Here is a 19,590-nt window from a genome sequence, read left to right on the forward strand (position 1 = left end):
CTGCATCCTCAGACCGCATCCTCAGGCTCCACTGACTTGTCTTCTCCCACCTTTTATTCCTCTCTCCTCCCAGCCATATCCCTTCCTGTCTCCACCTCCCTAGTGCTGGGATTAAAGGTGTGAGGCCACACCATCTGGCCTCTAGTGGCTTAGCTCTGCGGTCTGATCTTCAGGCCATCTTTATTTGCTAAAACACAAACAAAATATCACTGCACATGGAGACATTCTGACTCTGATACATGCATCAGTCTTCATTCAAAAGTGTTTTTGCAGAGGTAAGCAACATGAGATGAAGTCATACTAGACTAGGGTGGGCCTTAAAACCGATTGACATCTTTCCCCTTCACTCATGGTCCTGGTTGTTGAACCCTGGCCCTCACACATACTAGCGCTGAGTTACCTGCATTCCAAGCCCATTCTGCAGTTTTCAAAGTTTTGACGCAGGTTCTCCCTAAACTGTTCGTGCTGGCCTTGAACCCACTGTAGGCCTTGGACCTGGGATCCTCTTGCTTCCGTTACCCAAGCAGCTGGGATGACAGGGCTGCGACACCACATCTGGAGTGGCTGATTTTGTTGTTTTGTTGTTGTTGTTGTTTTGAGATGAGGTCTCACTCCAGCTCAGGCTGCTCTGGTATTTACAATGTAGACCAGTCTGGTTTCAAACTCATAGAATCCTCTTGCCTTAGCTTCCCAGGTGCTGAAATTACAGATGGGAGCCACCATGCCCTGCTTACAACTGGCATTTCAAAAATCAAGAGAGAGAGAGATTTGGAGACTGAGATGCCAGCAATCCCATGGGAGGTTGAAATGCTATGGGCTAAGGAATGCTAAGGACTTCCAGGAGAAATTAGGACAGGCTTGATTCTGGGCCTTTAGGAGGAGGAAGAGTCTGTCAGTCACGTGGTTTTGCTATAGAAACCTCTAGAACTGTGAAGAAATTTTGTCTTTCTGGTATTTTTGAGACAGGAGTTCACTATGTAGCCCAGGCTGGCCCTAAGCTTATGATCCTCCTATCTCAGCTTTCTGAGTATCAGGATTATGGGCAGGTGCCCCCAGGCCTGGTAGTTTCATGTTTAAGCCACTCTTTTGTACAGCTTTGTTCTGGGGGGCCCCAGGAAGTGAGCAGAGCTTCGCTGGGGCTGCTGAGCAGACCTGAGCAGTTGTGGAGGTCAGGCTCACGATCTGAACCTACCCACAGGGTGGGTCCTCACAGAAGTGTTTGCTGACCTTTGTTCTACAGGGTTGCCATTATTTGGGTGGTAGGAGATGGCGTGCCACTGTATCTAGTGGGGGGAGTTAACCACCCAGTAGGTGTCACAACCCTCCCTACCCTAGAGATGCAGTGAGCAGAGCCAAGCAAGGTTAAGACATAAACGGGGCAGCCTCTGCTCTGCCCCACCCTCCTCCTTCAGCACTGTGACTTTCTCTGGGGGAACACACCCTGCCACAGTGACCCTGCGTCCTGTTCCCAGGGCTGGGTACCCAGTGTGTTAGTCAGCTTGGACTGACTGCAAATGCCACAGGTGGAGTGACTTTAACAATGGGACTTTATCTGCGCCTGAATCTGGAGGCTGGGAGGTGAAGGATGGAGTTCTGCCAGGCTGTGGCTTCTGAGGGGGGCTGCTTCCCCGGCTTGAAAATGGACACCTCTCCCTGGGTCCTCATGATCTTTCCTTGGTGAATGTGTACAGCCAGGCATCCATGTCTCCTCACAAGGCCACAGACCCTATCAGATGGGGGCCCTGTCTTTGCCTTATTTAACCTTAGTGAACTCCCCAAAAGCCTTTCTTCAAATTCAGTCATCTTGGAGGCTGGGCTTTCACGTAGACTCTGGAGGTGGGAGCACAAGCCTGGGGAAGGCAATCAGTGCCTTTTCTTACCTGGTCACTGCTCACACGTGACTGACACTATCCCAAGGATAGCATTGGTTACAACTGCTCAGAAAGCAAGAGTCTCTTTCCCTCTGAACCCAGAAGAAACATGAGGCTAGGCTAGCCATGGCATATAGAGGTGACTTGTCAAAGCATAGCCCGTTTAGGAGAAATCAGAGTTAAGAAGCAGAGGGAAAGCAGATACATGTGGAATTATGGGACCTAGGGTCAGCTGAATCTGAAGCGGGTTCACCCTGCTTGGTTCACTGCACTGACAATACAGTGTGTTTTTTCGTAAAACGTGCCTAGCTGTATTTCTGTCCCTCTCGACTTGTTAGCTAGTCTATAACCTCTTATCTAATATTCATTTTGTCCAGTCAGCTTCTTTTCATGCCCGTCATTACCCAAGAGGCCCATGGACAAAGTCGCTGTGACGGTAGAGAGGAAGGTTAGGCATGAAGCTCTCTGCAACTTCCACTCACCGAAACTGACCCCTCTACAGCTGCTGCTGAGTTCCCCATCTGCCGACAACAGAGACCAGCACTGAGCCCCAGATATGGTACCATTCCCTAGGAATGAAGGTATGGGTCATTCCTCTAGGAAAAGAGCCAAGATCTGCTGAGGTGATGAGGGTGGAGGAAACACAGAACGGGTAGCAGAGAGAGGAAGTTATAAATACCAGCCGAGACCATGAGACCAGCTGCAGACAGGAGAATTATAATTGACGTGAGTGTTTCTGTTGTACCTTTGTTAAGAATGTCTGTGCATATGAACAAATACATTAAGCATTCACTTTCTTTTATTTCTCTGTCATATAATATAGGATGAGATAATATCAGTGATTATTATCATGTTTAGGTCATGAGACACTAAAAAACTAAGCATTCCTCAAGGGACATTGCCACCTATTCTAAAATACATAATGCATTAGTGATTGTATGTGCCTAGTTATGTCATGTTTGGCAAAATTATGACCTGGTTATTGATTTCATTTGGGAATTATGCATGGCATAAGGATGTGACTGAGGAGCAGGTTGTCAAGGGGTGGGTGTGTGATGGCAAATCTTGGTTGTCATCTTGCCTACATATGGCACCAACTAAAACCCAAGCAGCTGGCCACTTCTGCGAGGGATTTTCTTCACTGGATCATTTGAAGTGGGACTATCCACCCTAAATCCGGGCCTCAGATTGTGGTGTCGTCCCAAATAAAGGAACAGGGAAGAGGAAAGTGTTTGCTTTTTGCCTATTTGCCTTCACTCATGATGGCAAGGTCATCCCTGCTTGGTTTCTGCTGTGGAGCACTCCCCAACTGATGGCAGAGCCTACTTCTTTGGAATGCCAACATGGACTGAAGACCAGCAGCCCAGATGGGATCCAATACATGTCTGGAGGCTGGGGAAATGACTCGGTCAATAAAACACTTGCCTTACAAAGGTGAAGACCCTAGTTCCACCCCCAGAACCACTGTGGGGAGGCTGGCCATGATGGCACTCACTTGTAGTCCCAGCACCTGGCAGGTGTCAACAATCTGATCTCTGGAGCTCATTGGCTAGCTGAATCAGCAACTTCAGGCCCCAGAGAGACCCTGTCTCAAAGACCAAGGTGAACTCAAGGAATAGCAGCCAAGGTTGATTTATAGCCTTCATATATGCATGTGGATGAACAGACGCACGCTCACGCACATGCATGCGCGTGCGCGCACACACACACACACACACACTTCTGCTTAGCACGAACTGGTTCAATCAAACTCTCCTAGTCTCATGTGATATAGGTGGGTCATCTGTCTATGTGTTATTTTTATTGGTTAATAAAGAAACTGCCTTGGCCTTTGATACGACAGCAGCTTAGATAGGCGGAGTAGACAGAACAGAATGCTGGAAAGAAGGGAAGTGAGACAGATGCTATACCTCTCCTCTCCGAGATGGACGCAGGTTAAGAATCTTCCCGGTAAGACACCACCTTGTGGTGCTACACAGATTAATGGACCGGGTAAATCAAGATGTGAGAGTTAGCCAATAAGAGGCTGAAACTAATGGACCAAGCAGTGTTTAAAAGAATACAGTTTGCGTGTAATTATTTCGGGTGTAAAGCTAGCCGGGTGGCAGGATGCAGCCCGCTGCACCCTAATGCTAGGAGGACCCTTTGTCCTGGTTCCTGACCATGGCTGGGCTCTCATATGCTTTAACGCATTCACCCTTGCTCTCCTTACAAAGCAGCAAGGTGTGTTTAAGTGTGAACAAACACAGATGACTATTCAAATAAATTCAGATAGCTTCTGGGAGTAGCCACGTTATGAAAAAACACAGACTTTCTAGGTCCCAACAGAGTTCTGGAAGGACTCAGACTCAGGGGAAAAAAAGCCCAGAGGACAAAAAGGGACCCATGAGCTTCTTCCCTGGGCATCCTGCCCTCTGGCTTTTCCAGATGTATGCACCTGAGTTCAAGGCACAGTTCCACAAAGGGCATGACCTCAGGCAATCTTTGGAACCTGCCAGGGCCCTAGTTTTCCTATAGGAAATGCAGAGAAGGCACTAGTTATTCATTAGCAATAGATATTAGTGCTAATGTCTAATCAGTATGTATTAGCATTAAAGTGAAGTGTGACTAAATGTAAGCATTAGTCCTTCCCCCCTCCAAAGAGAGAGAGAGAGAGAGAGAGAGAGAGAGAGAGAGAGAGAGAGAGGTGCTCAGAGGGTAACTGGGAGCACCTCTCTCTCTACCTCCTCTATGTAGGTTCCAAAATTAAACTCAGGTGCTGAGGCTGGGGATCAAGCCTGACTCCAGCCCTGTAAAAACTATCATTATCTCCTCGTTCCAGCTCTCCCAGGTCTCAGGCCCAACGCCATCCCCCTCAGCCACGCCCCCCCCCCCCAGCTACTGCATGGTTAGGGCAGGACTGGGGGGATGACCCCTGAAATATCACCCTGTGCTCCTTCTGCCAGCTTCCTTTCAGAACATCTGCCTGTGGAGTCTTGTTTTGGGGACAGGGTCTGCCTAAGTGTAGCCCAGGGCGGCCTTGAACTCATGACCCCAGCATAGGGGTCGGAGGTGGTCATCAACCTTACTGTTCATAGTCCCTTTTTACAGGGTTGTAAGCTTGAAAGACTGGCAGAAAAGCCTCGTTCACACCGTCAGCTGCATTCCCAGCTTTTAGGCTCCTGCCTAGTGCATAGTAGGTGCTCAGCGAATGTTAGTTTGCAGGAAAGCACAGCCTCAGACTGCAAGGGGCAACTTCCGCCCCGGGCCTGCCACGCCGCCAGCGGGACGCGCTGGGGGTGGGGCCGGCGAAGGGAGGGCTGGGCGGTGGGGCTGAAAGCCTTCCTCCGGCAACTTCCCAGTAACTGCGGGATCCGATGCAGCCACCGCCCCGGAACCAGGCCTTCTCTGTTCTGCCTTCCAAGAGGGGGCCCGGGAGTAGCCCTTGGGAGGGCAGTCTCCCGCACGTCCCGAAGTCCCTCTGGCCACCCGGCGTCGATCCAGGCGGAGGCCGGGAGGGGGCCACCCTCCCCGCAAGGCTCCAGACTCAGGCATTTCCTCCCTGCTGCCCGGCGCGGCCTTCCCCTCCGAACGAAGAAAATCCTGGGGCCCGAGTAACCCGGCCGATCGCCCCGGTGTGCAGCGGCTGCCGAGCCAGGAGGGCCGCTCAGGGTAGGATAGGAGTCCGGAGCAGAAGCTGGTCGAGGGCAGCGCGACAGGGACTGAGCCGGACGGGGACAGGGCGCGGCCAGGGACCGGAGTGTGCAGAACGGGCGGCGCCTGGAAGGGGAACTTGAGCTGGGAGTGGAGGCAGAGCAGTGGGGCTGTTGGTCCCGGCGCTGCGAGCCGGGAACCGCCTCCAAGGCCAAGGACACGGGGGCCGCGGGGCCGCCGGGGCGCTGCGCGCATGCTGGACAGGGGACATCACCCGGGCTCGCGCCCTGGGCCGCCCGGGCTCCCGGCATGTCCGTGCGGTACACACTCAACCTGAAGGTCTTCTGGCCGGTGGTGACCGGGCTGTGCACGGCGCTGGTGTGCCTCTACCATGCCCTGCGCAGCACCGAGGGAGCCCGGGCCGAGCCCCCCGACGGCGTAGACAGCGGCTTCCCGCTGCTCAAGGTGGCCATCCTCCTTCTTCTCGGCTACATCCTCCTACGATGTCGCCACACCATCCGCCAGCGCCTCTTGCCAGGCTCTTCCCGCCCTTGTGGCCACGCCAACTTTTCAGCCAGATCCTTGCAAGAGCCAGGCCTGAGCATCTTACTGGAGAGTTACTATGAGCACGAGGTGCGCCTGTCGCCGCATGTGTTAGGTCATAGCAAGGCACACGTGAGTCGGATCGTGGGTGAATTGGTGCAGGCTGGCCGAGCCCGAGGGTCTCCAGGCCCCATCACCGGGGGAGCGCTAGCCTTGGCCTTCCGGGGAGATTTCATCCAGGTGGGCAGCGCCTACGAGCAGCATAAAATCCGCCGGCCAGACAGCTTCGACGTGCTGGTGCCACTGCGCTTCCCGCCGCAGGTGGCTCTGGAGCCGCGGAACCTGGGGACCGAGCCCACGCTGGCTCCTGCCTTCCGCAGCTGCTTCGTGTGTGCCCTCAAGGCACCGCCCTCGCCTTCGGGGACCTCGACAGGACAGTGGCATCGCGACTGCAAACCCTTTGCTGAAGGGTTCTGTGTGGATGTGCAGGGCCGACGCCACCTCTCTGCCACCCTGGTGCTGCGCTGGTTCCAGGCGCACCTACAGCGCTCCTTGGCCACAGTGCGCTACAGCCTGGAGGGTCGCTGTAGAGTTAGCCTGACCCCAGGTGGTCTGGAGCAGCCGCCCACCCTCCACATCCTTCCTTGCCGCACGGACTATGGCTGCTGTCGCCTTTCCATGGCCGTGCGCCTCATCCCCGCTGTCCATCTGGGCGATGGCGTCTTCCTTGTGGCACCGCCACCACCACCCTCGCCCAGCGGAGCCCTGTCAGAGCTGCCGGGTGGCCTGCGCGCTGAGGCACTGTGGGGTGTGAATACAGCACGCCAGGAGCAGAAACTGCTGGGCTGGCTTCAGGAACGGGCTCCTCCAGGTGCCTGCTACCTCAAGTGCCTGCAGCTGCTTAAAGCTCTTCGAGATCTGGGTGCCCGCGGGCTGGACCCTGTGGCAGCTACCCACTGGGGCCGCATCCTGTCTTCCTACGTGCTGAAAACGGTGCTGCTGGCGGTGCTTCTGAAGGAGGGCGGTCCAACGCACAGCTGGGACGAGGCACACCTGAGTGAATGCTTGGAGAAGCTGGTGAAGTTCCTTAGGGACTGCCTGCTGCGACGCCGAGACCTCTTTCACTGTGTCCTGGGTCCAGGTGGGGCCGCCGCCGAGGTGGGCCCCCTGCCCAAGGTGCTGCGCGAGGCCTCTCCAGTTGACCTCCTGGCACCCTTCGATCAGCATGCCCGGGAGCTCGCAGCAGCGCGGTTGCTGTCCACCTGGCGAAGGTTGCCCCAGCTTCTCCGGGCCTACGGCGGTCCCCGCTACCTTGCCAGATGCCCCTTACCCCGGAGTCAACGCAACCAGGGCTTCCCTGAAGATAAACCATGAACCCGGATTACACTCCACCTGACCAATGTCCCTTTCCCACAGGATGGGATCGGGAGGGTGGCAGTTCAATCCGAGATGAGCTGTAGAAAGGGAAATTTGGAGGATATCAAAGGCTTTGGTGGGCATAAATGTTCTGCCCTAGGCTCCATGACCCAAGATAGCTGTGGCATCTTCTGCAGGACCAATAGAGTGTCCTGGGTGGTCTTATGCTCACATATCTCTGCTCCCAAATTATTTGAAGCAATCATGTTTGACATGCCTACTTGTTAGATGCTAGGTTCTCAACTAGGTGTTCATGTTTTTGGAGGGGTGCTGTATGTTTGTTTCAGTTACGGGGTTGGACTCCTGGGTCTTGCGTCTGCTAGGCAGCTACTTCACAACAGAGCTGCACATCCAGGGCCCCTAGTTTTGTTTTTAAAAGGGGGGGGGACCCTTATCCACAACTGGAGTTGAAATTCTAGTCCAGCTGTTAGCATTCCAGAGCAATAATTTAGCCATTCCCATGAGCATTTGTGTATTTTTAATGGTGCAATCATAAGTTTGTTGAGCAAGATTAATGGAGTTGCCATAAATTAAGTGACCTTGCTAAGACCTGGTTAGAGACTTTCAGAGCAAGCGGCCCTCTATGTCCAGCAGTTCTCTTGTTCTGTGGTGGCCGGAAGCAGGGACTGTTCAACGAGGGCTCCACGCAGTTATCTGGAAGACCAAAGCTCTGAGAAGCAGCTAGCCACCATTCAACACTCTTCAGGTCACAGGTGGAGATTGGACACTCAGCACCTGTTCATTTGAGCTGGGCAGAATGCAGAGGGAAAAGATCCTTAATTAAGACAGGTCTGGCAGAAGTGTGAAGCGCGAGTCTTGAAACAGATCCTGCCTGAGGCTTGCTGTCAGCTGGACACAACCCGCCTTTGTTTCAAAGTTTCTGAGCAAGCGGCACTGCAGGCGTGTTTCAGATTTAAGGATCTGTGGGGAGAAAATGTTTGGCATGTTGCCTAGTTAGGGCTCGGCTTTGGTGATGCCTTGTGTTGGGGTAGTGGTTGGAAGGTTCTTGATTGCCCAGATAACCTTACAGAGCCTTGGAGGCCAGCTCTTGCTTCTGTGGATGACCTGTAAAATAGTAGCTTGCAGTCTGTGCCTGGAGACTTACCATTTCTCACCAGTGGGCAGAAGAGGTGGGCCACAGGAGCTGAAGGAGAAGTCAGGGAGCTGGCCTTATAGTGTTCTGCTCTTCTCGGCCATGAGCTTCCCCAGGCTGGGGGCATCTTGCAGTTGGGAAGAGCCCATTCTCCTGTGCCTCTCAACCTCCCGGCTTCCTGACAGCTCCAAAGGGCACTTCACGTTTAGAATGTTCCACCTTCCTCTCTCCTAGTGGGAAGTGCGGCCACCTCAGCAATATTCTTAGGGATTTTCTTTTTTAAGTAGACTCTTTAAAGTGAAGGTTAGAGGATGAAAATAGCCACATGAATAAGGCCATTGTTTAATGTCTTAGCTTTCTGGAGGGAAACTCTGCAAACCCCCTTTCTTTAGAGCACCCGGTTGGCAATCAGTGGGAATAGATTGTAGGGAACTTCTCGGTAGAGCTATGTTGGCTTCTGTGTCCTTTGCAACTGAAAGAGGAACAGCTGTCTCAGTGAGTTGTTTTGGAGACCATTCCTCTTGATACTCTAAGGTCATTCCTACTTTTTTGAGGCCAATATTTGGTCATAAGGTACGGCATTGGATGTAGGGGGTGTTCCTTCATCCTCTTGCAAGGACAGAAACTGCACAGTGGGTTTTATTTTAATTACTTAAAAAAGTCAATGCCAAGGGAAGATTGTGTGTATGAATATGTGTGTGTGTGTGGTATGTGTGTTCATCTGTGTGTATACTACACGTTTCCATACTCAGCCTGTTGATTCCTCTGTAGTCACTAAGTTGGAGTAGGGGACAATGAGGCAATTTTCCAATTATTAGATTTTTTTTAATCGTGATAATATTTTAAAGTATAAAACTGGTTATTGTCATAAATATAAATATCTTTCTTGTAGGGTTTTTCCGTTATTTTTATTTTTTATTTTTTGGTTAATTAACCAAAATTTCATCCATCCTCAAAGCTTTTAAATTTTATTATATTATTATTATTATTAAATTAATGGGCATTGTGCTTGTGAATTAAAGAAATATTAATGTTTTATTTAAGTGCCATGCTGAACAGTTGTTCTTGATATGTGGCAACCAAAACTTAAGAGATTTCGATCAATTTTGATCAATGTTTAGCGATCTGAAGCATGTACTGTGTACAGATGCAATAATACGGCCGTTGCGGTGGCTGCCCGAGGCCCCTGCGTTCAGCTGAGTTCTTTTTTTCGTTACAGCTACCGGCACAGCCTCTGTTTGATGTGTACACATTTTTGGTGTATATTTGGTACTGGAGAGTCACATATGCCAATATTCTCATAGAAGATGGCTCTACCAAAAACTAAAGAGTCGTTTAGCCAGTGCCCAAAGATGTTTTGAGGAAGATGACTCAGCCCTTTTACAGTCAGACACTTCAGTGACTCCCACTGCCCGGCTCGGAGCCTTCCTGGAATGTTCGTGGGATGGGAGAATGTGTTTTGCAAAATGAAGTTGGAATGGAAAGAGAGGACAGTTTGAGTGGATGCAAATATTGTCTGAGGATTGGGGACAGGGGGACTTAAGATGAACGGGAAAGGGAGAAATGGGAGGAGGGAGACAGATGAAGATCCCTCGAGGGTGGGAGGGTGTTCTAGGTGAAGAAGTGTGTTTTTAGGTATGTGCTATTTCCAGCCAGGAATCACAAACTCAGTAGCCGGAAGACAGGAAAATAAATGAGGGTGGGGAGGGTGGCGGGGGCTGTGCCTACCTTAAAGAGGGCAAAGAAAAGGTGGGGCTAATTTCAGATTAAAATACTGAAGCTCACTGGTTTTTAATTTAAGCTATAATTTAAAATGTCTAAAACCACCAAGTGAGCAGAAAGTTGGTTGAACCTGAGGCCACCAGTTTGTGACGCCTTGCCTTACACAGTTAACCTTTCCTCCGAGTATATATAAATTTATATTCTTTGCCGTGGAGATGATGGTTATATATACGTGGAGGTGTGCTAGCTAGCTCATTTCTGCTTTAATGAGAGTTAAGCTTTATTATAGGAATAACAACAGAAAAAATTAACAAGGCTACAGATAACATTTATCCCCAGTTTCTGGTAGGGTTCCCATGCAAGCCTGACTCTCCAGTCAGAATCTCAACTAAAACACTTGGGGCTATTTCTGGATTTTCTTTGCTGGTGATTTGGGGTCAGCTTCTCTCCCTGGCTGGAGTTTGTGGATGAGTAATGAGGCGGAATTGCGGGATACATTCTTTCTTTGTATTTGGTTCCTTTCCGAAAATTAATTTCTTTGGTTGTTGTCCTTGGTTGAACTTAGCCCGGGACTTCACAGTGTTGGTTGAAGGCATTAAACACCAGCAAAACAACAACCAAAACAGCCCGTGTTCCATCTTTGGGCCAAATTCCATGGCTTTGTACTATCGGCCTCTCCAAGAATCCTGCGGGCTTTACTCCCAGCATTTCCGTCTCTTTCTGACTCAGTGTCTCTCACCAAAATTGCCACCAGCTGAGCATCTTTTGTCACCTCCCAGAGGAAGTTGCGGTTTCCACAGAACTGGGCTTCCTGGCTTTTCCCCGTCTACACAAAAGTTCCTCCCACGTGGAGAGAATGAAGTTTGTCCACATTTCTGACATCCCTCAGGAGGGCAACTCGCTCAGTGTTTCCCCTGTGTTGTGGTGTGTTAGCTTCTTTGTCTTTAATTGCGTGTCCGTAACATATCTCCTTATTTTTTTTTTTACGGCACACGGTGGGGGTGGGGATAATGCTAGCAGAAGTCAAGAAAGGGTAGCAAATTCCGGATCATGTAGACGGAGAGAATTGGTGAAGACCTGCAACTAACTGGTATGGAATCTGCCTCTGGCAGTATTGGATATTTAGGACTATTTTATCACCTTTTGGGGAATAAAAAAGTTTCCTTGTCTTAGTCACTTGATTTGAAGCATTCCAGCACGGGCAGCTTTTTAACGTGCCTTCTGACCCCAAACCACACATTGGGATATACTTTGAGGGTCTCCGTTACAGCCCAAGTTTGTTCCAATAAAAGAGACCAAAGAGTTAATCAGACCTGGTTGACTGCTATCACAACTGTGTGGTTAAGGACGTCTTAATCACGCGGTTCATGGCCCCAGTGGTCAAGGCCTGTCACTCCCATCTTTGTTTGAAGTTGGAGTACATTTGCACTTTTCGATCCTGTGGGTCACTAGCAGACCTTGTTCTTTCCCATTTTTTTTTTTTTTGCTGTATCAATAAAGGAATTTGTGGAAACCTCTGGACTGTGTGTGTGGGCTTTGGTGCCTGAGCCTGTACCAGCTCAGTTGCTTTACTTCAGTTGCTCCCTCCCTTCCCTCCCCCCAATCCGTGTGTGTGTGTGTGTGTGTGTGTGTGTGTGTGTGTGTATGAACAAGAGCGTGAGAGAGAAGAGGTTCTGGGTGTTATAAACTCAGGTCCTCCTGCTGCTTGGGCGGCAATCACCTTATCGGCTGGGCCATCTCTCCAGCTCATCTCATAGACTTTTCTGGAACTCTGTCTCTTGATCTTACTGGAGAGAACTGTTTGCCCAGATGGGTGTGAGATGCCCTGCAGGGGTGCAGCCTGAAATTCTGTCTTCTGTTCTTTTCCTGCCTAAAACTCTCTGCCCTGCCCCTCCTCTCTGCCCCCACCAGCCCCTCTCGAACACCATTCAAGTATTGACCTGTGGCTAATTCATAGTTCAAACATTTTGCCCAGAAACTGCCTGGGCCCTGAGGCCGTCTCGACATGCTTAACTGCTAACATTGGAAATCAGCCATTCTTAACCCGAGAGGGCATCTTGGAGACCATGTTGGGTGGTCGACATCTCAGCCACCGAGGCCTCAAGGAAAGCTGCAGCTGCCACCGGCTAAGCACTAGCTTAGTCACTTAGCACTTAGCTTAGCAGTAAGCACATCCGGGACAGCTGATGAGCACACTGCGTTGAGTCTTCAGTGAGAGTTGTCATGTCCCCAGGGTATTGAAGACAGCACAGAGCTGACAAAGGCACACCCCGCCTCTTCCGCCTCTTCCAGGATTATAGATGAGCTGTCGAGCTTTCGCTGTCGGAGACTCCGACTCCGGTACTGAGCGGGGGAAGGCAATGAAACTCACAAGAGGGAATGCCTCCTTGGGCATAGGCATAGGGATTTCCAGGAGGGCTACTTGGAGGAGGTGGCTTCTAAGGAGAGATCTAAAGGCAGGTAGGAATTAGCCAGGCCGAAGAGGTTGAGCTATCTTCAGTAGACTAAGACATCAAGCACCACCAGGGAGGGAACTGTGTGGCAGAGGAAAACTGGTCACTTCATACTCACCAGGAATGAGAGGGAGGGGTCGGGGGTCCCAATGTCTGCTCTTCGTGACCTGGCCTCTTTCCTCTATGGTCCAGCTCCCTACGGCTCCACTGTCTCCCAGTGGCATCACAGCCTGAGGACCAAGCCTCTACCGTAGGAACTTAGGGAAACCTTAAAATCCAAGCCATTCCAGAGGAGCATGGAGGGAAAGGCACGCATTAAGAACACATTTGGCTACAGCTTATTATAAAATCCCGAACTACAGGGACATCAACAAGTAAGGATTTCAAACCTCATCCGCTTATAGAAGCCTGGATGTGAGGGTCCCCCAGTTGAGGGATGGTTCGGGATCCAGGCATCTTTTTGCTTTGGCTTTCAAGGTGGCTTTGGTTTTCTCTTTGTGCAGTATACGTCAAGGTTCTGCAGCGGGCACTTGCTTTTCCTACAGCTAACTTGCTCAGAGAGAACTGGCTGTGGAAAACGATGGACTTCCCTCTTCCTCTTGGACAGAGTCCTGTTGCATGACATACTTACGCGGGAAGCTAGGAAGGGCAAACGGGTATTAGTGGATAAGCAAGCCAGCCACAGAATCTACCAATAAACAAATCAGCCCTAGATACAAATTCCAGAAGAATCTACAAGAAAAGGGAGCAGCGGAGGACCCACCAGTTCATATCTGCTTGATTTAGACTGTCCTAAGTTAACTTGCATAAAAAAAAATACACGGGTAAGTCTGGTATCAGGGTCACTGTTCACTAATGATGAGTATGATTATTATTATTTCTTTAAGTCAGTTAATTTTTTTAAAAATATCACTCCTACCCCATACTCAGTGTCTGAAAACCCATCCCTTGATAGCAGCACTGGAAACAATGCATGAACACTGGCAAGTGTGAGTCAGATGTTAGCTGTCTGCCCATAGGACCTGTACGTCAGACTTTTGGAACAAGCAGAGGGTCAGCTTACAGAGGGACCCCCTCAAGCATTCATCCCCTTGTCTCCCCATCACCAAATTTCCTTCCTGGTGGGACCAGGGCTGACTGCAGTTTTGAACATTTGCAGTAGCTGTCCCTAGAAATGAGGTCCATTCAGTGAGAGGTGCCTGCAGCCGCTTCTTTCTTCCACAGTGAAATGTCCCCAAACGTCCTCCAGCTGTTGTCCTTGAGAGTTCCAGGCACAAGGCTCGGCTTCTCAATGGTCTCAGCCCTGGCTTTCTTAGGACACACCAGGGACTTTGCAGACACCCAAGCTTGGGGTCCCACCCGACACCAGTGAGGTCAGAACCTCCGAGAGTGCAGCCCAAGTAAGAACCCTTTTTAGAACCCCATGGATGGATTTCCTAGGACTGTTAACCGCTGTCTTCTGTCGGGTGGCCCTTCCTGTGATATCGCCATCAGGTCTTTGGCACCAGTTAGTTGGTGTTTGTCACATCTGCTTCCTGGCTGAGTCAGACAGGTGAAGGGTCAACAGCAGCGGTGATAATGGACAGGAATCTTTGCCTGAGAGACACAGGCTCAGCATCACTTCTGAACAAGTGTGGGGCTTAACTTTACAGGCACTTTCTCTTTCTCTAAGGAAAGACAGAGACAATTTTGTCAAGATGTCGAAGTCCCAATGAAACTTCTCCGCAGAGAGAAGCTTCTATAACAGAAAGACACCTTCTATAATCCAGGATGGAGCTAGATGCTCCTGCTTTCTGTCACTCTGACAAAATACCAGATATAAACAAGTGTTAAGAAGGAACACTTAGAAGAAGTTTCAGAGGGTTCAGCCCATGGTCAGTTGGCTCCATTGCTCCTGACCTCATTGTCGTTGTGGGACATCAAGAAAGAGATGGGGTTGAGATTCCCTTCAATGGCATGTCCCACCATGACCTAACTTCCTCCCACTAGGATTAACTACCTAAAGTTTCAACCCCTCCCTCCCTCCAATGGCACCATGGGCTGGGAACCAGGAACCAAGCTTTTGATACCTGGTCTTCAGGGTGAGACATTTAAGATCGACGTGCAGTAGCTATAATCCATCTTCACAGAATGCTGCCTTTTTCCATGAACATCCAATGACTTAACCCACACGTGCGTGCATATGTATGCATGTGGCAGCTGGAGATTAACTTTAGGCATAAATTCTTTTTTTAGATATTTTTATGGTTTATTTATTTTATGTGCATTGGTGTGAAGGTGTCAGATTCCCTGCAACTGGATCTCCAGACAGTTGTGAGCTGCCATGTGGGTGCTGGGAATAGAACCCGGGTCCTCTGGAAGAGAAGTCAGCGCTCTTGACCACTGAGTCATCTCTCCAGACCCGATTAGGTATAAATTCTTCAAGCTGCCTCCATTATGGGATTTTTGTTGATATGGTTTGGTTTAGTTTTTTATTTTGTTTTGTTTTGTTGAAACATAGTCTCACAGTGGCTTGGACCTCACCAAGTTAGCTAAGCTGACGGACCACCTAGCCCCCAAACCTGCCTGTCTCCACTTCTCCAGCACTGAGATTACAATGCCACCTCTGGCTTTTTAACCTGGGTCCTGGCCACAGAACTCAGGTTCTCCTGAATCCAAAGGCAAATGCATTAACAACGGAATTGGCTGTCCAGCTCCTAGCCACTGCTTCTCTCTGTTTCTTCCTCCAAGCCCTCTTTATGTGCAGTGACCCTGAGCTGTCCCTGAAGAAGAGATACAAGTACATTGAGCCACCTTCCTCTGAAGCCAGAGGGAGAGACCCCAAGAGTCACTCTGTCTTCTGCATCCGACAGAAAGCTTTTAAGGGCCTAATCTCTTGAAAGATTTTTGTCTTCATGGTTTATCTAATCATCAGTCACTTCAAATTAGGAGCTAGTCCTCTATTGAGTGACTGTCGATACCTTATCAAAATGAAAACATCAAAGCAACTCAACCGGGGATCCAAATGGTCTTGGTGCTGGTGATGAGTGGCCTTGCAGATCCCATAGGACCAGAAACTGCAGACTGAAGACCCTGCCTCACGTGTCTTAGATGTCACATGGGCAAAGGCTGTGTGATCCCCATCCTTTTTCTGATAAATACAGTCCACTTTCCATATCCCTGGCTGGCACATCTGCGAGTTCAACCACAGATCAAAGATTCAGGGAAAAAAAACAACTGAGTCTGGAGGCCAGCAAGATGGTTCAGCAGGGTAGAAACACTTGCTCAGAAAGCCTGATGGGAGCTAACTCCCAGAAGTTGCCCTCTGATCTCTACACACACACTGTGGAATGTTCACACCCACATGCGCACGAACATGCACACATTAGAGTACAATAATTTTATACATTCATTATACATGCGATAAATTTTAAAAATTACATCTGGGACTGGCAAGATGGCTCACATGATAAAGATGCTAGTTGGTGAAGCTGAGCTCACCCCTGGGACCCAGAAGGAGCTATCTTCAGAACATTGTTCTCTGACCTTTACATGTGTACCAAGGCACACAAGGATCATGGGAGACTTTCTTAGGTTTTGGAGAAAGGACCTCACTCTGTGACTCCAGCTCACCTGGAACTCGGTCTCCTGACTGCTAGGATTACAGGTGTGAGCTACAGTGTCCATTTTTTCCCTCTACTGTTGTGTACAGAGGGCCTGAGTATCCACAGTTTTGGTTCTCAGGGTGGATCTTAGAGCTGAAGTTCAAGGGTGCTGTGGTGTGATTTGACCTGGTTCTCAGAAGCCATCTTGTTGGTAGCGCTCTGTCCCTTCCAGGTCTTCAGCGAGTGTTGGGACTCACTCTTCCTAATCACAGACTCAGGGAACCAGTCTCAGAGTCTGAGCCTTCCACATGCAGAGGCACACACTGGCTAGGTATGAGCAACCCTCTACTGACCCGTCCCCCTGCAGGTGCACAGGGCCGAGTGACTAGTTGTATCCAATGGGTGGGGAGCAGAAGAGACATGTGTCTGACCCTGCAGGGCCAATAAAAGTGACCAATTGCAATGACAGCATCCCAAATTGCAGCTGAGTCATGAGCACATAATCCCATAGGAGACACGGGGGTTATATTTAGATGGTTGAGAAGTCAGCCATCAATGCAAGATATTTGATCACACTGTGTAAAGATGTGTCACTGTGATTGGTTTAATAAAAAGCTAAATGGCCAATAGCTAAGCAGAAGGTATAGCTAGAGTTAACTCTGGGAAGAAGAAAGGCAGGGTCGCCCGCCAGATTCAGAGCAAGCAAGACATGCAGGAAGAGAGATTAAAGCCATGAGTCATGTGGCAACACGTAGATGAATAGAAATGGGTTCATTTAAGTTATAAGAGCTAGTGGGAAAAGCCTAAGCTGTAGGCCGAGCTTTCATAATTAATAATAAGTCTCGGTGTCATTTTTTTGTGAGCTGGCAGCCCAAAGAAAAATCCAGCTACAGGCCTTTGTGATTGATGCCAGGCTTCTGAAGCTCAATGCTGGGGCTCCCTGTGCCTCCAGCACAGCCTGATCTAACCCAACCTAACTGATGCATCAGGCTGCTTCCCATTAGAGCAGCAGTTCTCAGCCTGCGGGCAGAGAACCTTTTGCAGGTTGAATGACCCTTTCACAGGGGTCACCAAAGACCATTGGAAAACACAAATATTTACATTAGGATTCATAACAGTAGCAAAATTATAGTTATGAAGCAGTAATGAAGATGATTTTATGGTCAGGGGTCACCATAACATGAGGAACTGTATTAAAGGGTCGCAGTCTTGGGAAGATTGAGACACACTGCCTTAGAGAATCTCCTTGGGAACTAGGCAGTACATAGCAACTGTCCACTGTGTGCTGGGCCTGTGCAGTGGGTGGGAACGGGATGGTGAGCATACAGAACCTCCAGCGTCTGGGGTTTACAGCTGGCTAAAGGAGAGAGGTTGTTGTCAGACACTAGGGCCAATAAAGGTGCAGGGTGGAGACAAACAAGCCAGTTTCTATGACGTCATAAGTGAAAGGAACCTGGCACAGCCCAGGGGTGTTAGCGATGGCATTTCTAAAACCTGGAATCCCAGAAGTCTGTCTTAGGAGGCCACCTTGGGGAGCCCTTCCTGAGCACAAAGCTTCATGCCAAACATTTGACACACACGATTCTCATTACTGGAACGGTTCCAGGAGCTGGTTCTGGGAGCCAGCCCACTTTGCAGACAAGGAGCCCTTTGCTCAGCAAAATGAGGTAACAGGCCCCAAGGAAGTACACAGGGTTTTGAACCCACATCTGCAAACTCTATGAAGAACTCTCAGCAGCCCCTGTATTGCTGGCCATTTAAACTCAGCCAAAGAAGTGACTCAGGCAGGAAGTTTCCCTTTGGGAGTCCCAGGAGGAAAATCAAACCAAAATGGGCAGGCAGTGTCCACCAGCACCCTGCAGGAAGGGTGTAGAGCCTTCCCCCAAGTCCCTCCTTAAAAACTCCCTGGTTCCTTTTTAACTTCTACAGCTTCTTCTCGCTACCCCCACCCCTAGGGTGACTTCACTTCTCTCTTAGCAGATGGGAACGCGTGGGTGGCTAGTCCCACAGTAGCCCAGCCACTGGCCTCCTTTCCCTGCAGACTTAACCCAGAGACAAACAAGGACACAGCAGCTGGCTCTTCTCTTGGCTTACTGTGATGCCTCCCTCTCTCCTTCCTACAAAAGCAGGAAGTCCCCAGATGGCTGTGTTGAAATGTTGAAATGTTGCCTGGGTTGTTGCTTTTCTTTACAGAACCCAGACATGGACACAGGGACACATTCAGATCCATGTTTCCCATGAAGATGTGTGCACACGGGCTCATGTGTATGCATGCATGTTATACATATTCATCAACTATTCTAGGTAAGACAAACCTTGACATGCCAGTACTGTAAATAAAGTTTTATCGAAACACTCGTTCCATAATATCACATCTGCAGCTGTTTTTGGCACTACAAAAACTGATCTGAATGTGTGTCAAGTGACCATTTTTGTTTTGTTTTGTTTTTTTGTTTTTAGAGACAGGGTTTCTCTGTGTAGCTTTTGGAACCTGTCCTGGAACTCACTCTGTAGACCAGGCTGGCCTTGAGAGATTTACCTGCCTCTGCCTCCCAAGTGCTGGGATTAAAATCATGTGCCACCACCGTCCGGCAAGTGACCTTATTATTTATGACTTTTGAAATCTAAATTATTTATCATTTCCCTCTCAGCAGGAAAACTAAGCCTTGTTCCTTCATCCTTCTTCCAATGTTCTGTGAGGTGTCTGCTACTTACAGGTTTGTAACAAAACACCTTAAAAATTGAGCTGCTCAAACCCACTGTCTAGGCTGGGAAGATGCCAAGGTCAGTAAAGTGCCTGCCATATAAGCAAGTGTCCCCAGAGCCCATGTAAGACTCGAGTGTGGCAGTGCTTGTAATCCTGATGACCTGCAATGCATGTTCGTAAGTCCAGCTCTGGGGGAGTGGAAACAGGCAGATTTCCCAGGCCAGTGAGAGACCCTGTCTCAGGAAACAAGGAGGATCACTTCTGAGGAATATCATCTGAGCCTGACCTCTGGCCTCTATGTGCATATGCACCCCTCCAAACACACACACACACACACACACACACACACACACACACACACACACACACTACCACCACGGCACCCTCTCTCATAGTTCTGCGTGGTGACCAAGCTGAGCTAGGCAGTATTGCTGTCCATGATGTAAGATCTGAGACCCAGGCACCTCCGTTCACTTCCCTACTGTGGAGGAAACTAGAAATCACAGATGAGCTCAGCATGCATTCCTGAGCAGCAGAGCAGCCCCTGGGTCGGTGGTGCCTGCTGACC

At 49.7% G+C, this 19,590-nt stretch overlaps 1 protein-coding gene across 1 annotated transcript; it reads left to right on the forward strand.

Annotated features, from left to right (window-relative positions):
• Window positions 1-5,813: 5,813 nt before the first annotated feature.
• Itpripl2 (ITPRIP like 2) lies at window positions 5,814-11,772 on the forward strand. The gene has a single exon (XM_050143280.1). It carries the CDS (start codon window positions 5,814-5,816, stop codon window positions 7,419-7,421), a length of 1,608 nt encoding a protein of 535 aa, XP_049999237.1. The 3' UTR covers window positions 7,422-11,772.
• Window positions 11,773-19,590: the final 7,818 nt, after the last annotated feature.

The sequence above is a fragment of the Alexandromys fortis genome, unplaced genomic scaffold (genome assembly GCF_014885135.2).
Source record: "Alexandromys fortis isolate MF-2015 unplaced genomic scaffold, M_Fortis_MF-2015_v1.1 scaffold_45, whole genome shotgun sequence".
Taxonomy (NCBI): Eukaryota; Metazoa; Chordata; class Mammalia; order Rodentia; family Cricetidae; genus Alexandromys; species Alexandromys fortis.

Bases quoted from the DNA above. Each gene is read 5' to 3' on its own strand.
- Itpripl2 (XM_050143280.1), top strand. From the start codon at position 5,814: ATGTCCGTGCGGTACACACTCAACCTGAAGGTCTTCTGGCCGGTGGTG.